Genomic DNA, 4,061 nt, shown 5'->3' on the forward strand with positions numbered 1-4,061 from the left:
ATGCCCGACTTACATGATCAGATGATTAGCAAGAATGAGGAAATATCCAAACTCATTGGGTCTCTCGAACGTGCAGCTGATATCCTGAAAAGGCAGTCTGCACTTGGCAGTTCCAAATGGAAGAAAGCAATCACTTCGACGCCCCTGTTCTCTGGTGCTTTACCCCTGCTTGACGACTATATTCAGGCCATACACCTTCACGAAGCTTGTCCAGAAAGGACATGGCCAAAGAGTCCTCAAGAAAAGCGATGGTCTCAGTACACACTTTACCACCAGATCTGATACCAATGTATCTCCTCTGACAATGTCTCTCACATCAATATTTATTGCAGTCGTTCACCCATCAGTCTACACTTATTCACATTCTAACGTTTATATTCCTTAATTTCATCCATATTATGTCTACAGATATGTCGTCGACAACTATTTGGAGCACTACCCAGAAGGCGTTTGGACCGACCTGGCAGCCTATGTCAAGTCTTCGGACATGGTTGAGGAGTGTGTCGATGGTGCCATTCTCGGCAGGTTTACTTACGACATGGATGAACACGATGTTGAATGGCTGCGGAAGAACAACAACATCGCACTTGGCGAGGGTCAAGTAGCGCAATTCCCTCGCCAACTCGCAATGTCAAAACTTGAGGCAAGGACATTGCTTCAGACCGACTCTCTTGTCTTCACTGAGGACGAGATAGAACTCATGATGGGTCTATTCGAGAAGTTCACCAACGAGAAATGCCATTTCCTCCATCTTGATATCAAAGGTCATTATCAGAGTACGAGCTGCTCTTCACCACCCTGTCCCCAACTCTTTTCGCCTCGTTCATAGTGCCTCCATGTGCCCAGGACCCCTCTCATCTTATTTGGCTCGCTCGAACGATATACCCCTACTATAAGGAGCGGGAAATTGTTAGCCAAGGCCACAAGATAATACCCTCATTAAATGTAAGTGCATGTGTGTTATGTTGCATTCAACACCTGTTGAGAAAACCTGTCAGTTCAACGAATCCAATGCTGAAGATGCCTACATGTGTTTCTGCCGACGAGATGTCAAGTCAGTCTGTAAGACTTGTCGAACGGATATGATGCCTGCCGAAAAGGTCTCACGGCTATGGCAAGAGCTTATCAAGGCGAAAGATCTTGCTAACTTAATGGTTTTGCATGAGGTGAAGAAGTTGGAGCTCAATAAGGATGCGTGCAGCATTCTCGAAGCGAGGATCAGGTTCATGTGCATCCACATGAACGTGCCGAGTTATTCACTAAAGAGATCAAGTGTCAATGCGAGATGAGAAAGGACTCGGGCTGGGAGGATTATTTAGATGTAGGGGCTGAGATTCATATATTAGTTGTCTTCTTTCTGATCACCTGCCTATGTTAGCTCCCGACGAGTTTACCTATCTCAGATCACTTTTTTCGCGCTCTTCCCCTCACTGTATCGCTGTCAAGCCCTTTGTAGAGCACACAGGGCGTTCCCCACTCTCAATTCGAATATGTACAGGGCAAGGCGGGTGGTCGTTCATCAATGCATATTGATTGACGGCTTTGATGCTCGGTACAGTTTTATTTGCATGCCCAGGTCTTCGAGACTGATAGGTGTATTCCCTCGCATCTTTCTCTATTGCGGAGTCCAAGCTTATTGGGTTATCGGTGGACGAAACACCACACTCGGCCCCTTCCTGCTCTACTCAACAGCGCTCTACACTGCACTCACCTCCCTTCCTGCTCCAACGAAACCCGCCCAACAGCGCTCTCCACCACACTCGCCTCGCCTCCCCAGAGCTCGCCAACTTTGTGGCATATGCTCTTCACCGCACTTGCTGCCCTTCCCGCTCCAACAAAGCCCTCTCAAGCAAGTCATGGCACTCGCCTCCAACAAAGCCCGTCCAACAGCACCCTTATCCCCTCCCCAGAGCTTGCCAACTTTGTGGCATACGCTCTTCACTGCACTTGCCTATCTTCCTGCTCCAACGAAGACCTCTCCACGGTGCTCTTCGCTGCACTCACCTCCTTCAAGAACTTCAAGCAGATGTCTTAACCAGACTTCAAGATGTGGCGAGTATTTCTTTTTCTTTTTTCTTATTATTCAATGGCCTTGCCACTGAGCAATGGTCATGTATCAATTTTGGACCTAGTCGGACCACCTCCATGGTTGTGTCTGAACTCTTTGTATGGCTACGACGCATCACTGAACGATGGTCACCGTGCAGGACTTAGTTCAACCTTAATGGTTGGGTCTGAACTCTCTTTGTACGATGACCCATCACTGAACGATGGTTGCGTATAAAATTTTTGGGACTCCCCAATGAGGGGAAAGTGTGAAAGATACAGTACAAGCGGCAAAAGTGCTGAGAATGTCGGAAAAAGTTCAAATCCGCATCAATACATTGCAACGTGATGCAATGACCAAAACGGGTATGGGGCGATGCAACGGTTGCATCGAACACTTAAACGTTGCAATGGCAGAGGCCGGGGCCCAATACATTGCAACATGACCCACAGCATTGCAATACATTGGTTCCATTGCAACACGGCCTATTGGGTTAAATACATTACAACGTGACCCATTAGGTTTCAATACATTACAACACTAGGGGTTGTATTGCGGTAAAAAGTAATTTATTATATCGCATTGTCGTACTTGGGACTCGAACACCGGACCTTGGAGTTACCGTGGGAGCATTAGGCCGACATACAATGTATTACACAATATACTATGACTACAAGAATACATACATTACCGCTCGGCCAGCGAGCCCTTACTGATTCAGGGTCAACCTTAGGTTTCTTATATATAGCTAGAGACGTCGGAGAGACTCCGAACCAGGCTCATAGAATGAATCCGCTGTTCTACTTTCGGTGTTATCCTCCTCCATTCCCGTTTTGCCTTTCATTGTGTTTACCGGGTCGCTTCCTTATCAGAGAGTGTCGCTGTTCTCACGTTATCTCATTCCCGTTTTCCCTCCATCTCTCCACTTGCCTCAACCACAAAACCCGATCGATCGTTTGTGCAACTTAGTATCACACTTGCACAATCTGTAATTGTGCATATCCCTTCACCACCATCCAACAATCAACATCTTATCGATCAACCCGTGCAATGCACCCCCACCCTGTGCGACCTAGATCTCACCCAAAATCCGTACCTGCTCACTTGCAGGCAAGGTGGATCAGAGCGCCGGGCGACTTCGATGCCGCGGAGAGGGGTTGTTCAGTGGTATTAGGTGCGTAACATTCAGTATGTTGTGAAATGGCTCACCTGGGTATGACATGGGGACATTGGGTGTCATATCGCAGGTGTTGCCTTGACATTGCTGTACATTGTGCTGACCAACGTTGAATCCCCACCGCTGTCTCATCACTCCCCACTCCATACCCACTGTATCATAATGCCCCGGCCTTCCTGGAACCAACCTGACCGGCATGGGCACCTTCCAACTACCGCCGCAACACCACCCACACCCACCAAATCACGGCCGTTGCCATCACCTCCAGGGTCTTCAACTATTGCACACCATCACCATCGGCAATTTGGTGTCGGGCCGAACTGTTGCAAACTCCCCCTGTCCGGCATCCTACCTCATATCCGCAAGCCATTTTCCTCCCACCGCTTCCATCAAGTTGATTGGGCTTGTGCGACATTTAGGTTGGGTGGGGCATCTTCAGTGCCGTTTGTCGCACATTCCGTTTCCCGTTGCCATGTCCGTCGGCGCTGTACCACATATTACTATTTTACTCAATGTACGGTAGTATTAGATGTGAGCAATCTAATTTTGGCTATCTATCCACTCATAAAACAACCACAGCACTGTTGTACAATCTGATACTGTGCTGATGGACCGATTGTGTGTACGCGCGTGGGAATATTACCGGTTATATTCATACACGCCGATTACCCGCGCCCTGTGATATTCTTGCATATTCTATGATCATGTGATCCTATCGGTGTATTGTTTGGTTTCCTAAATACCGTGCTCTTCATGTATATAGCTGAGACTTGCTGGGGATGTTCCTTTCCCCCAGCCTTAATCACAACTAGGTTCATTAGCACAAGTACTACTGCT

At 47.8% G+C, this 4,061-nt stretch overlaps 1 protein-coding gene across 1 annotated transcript; it reads left to right on the top strand.

Annotated features, from left to right (window-relative positions):
• On the top strand, window positions 1-1,289 carry EI90DRAFT_3012493 (uncharacterized protein; the record flags this gene model as incomplete). The annotated part of the gene is made up of 4 exons (XM_039056568.1): window positions 1-257; window positions 409-764; window positions 830-945; window positions 999-1,289. The coding sequence occupies 4 exons, from the start codon at window positions 1-3 to the stop codon at window positions 1,287-1,289; spliced, it is 1,020 nt and encodes a 339-aa protein (XP_038922079.1).
• Window positions 1,290-4,061: the final 2,772 nt, after the last annotated feature.

Source organism: Cantharellus anzutake (assembly GCF_015039405.1).
Source record: "Cantharellus anzutake strain C23 chromosome Unknown EI90scaffold_5, whole genome shotgun sequence".
NCBI lineage: Eukaryota > Fungi > Basidiomycota > Agaricomycetes > Cantharellales > Hydnaceae > Cantharellus > Cantharellus anzutake.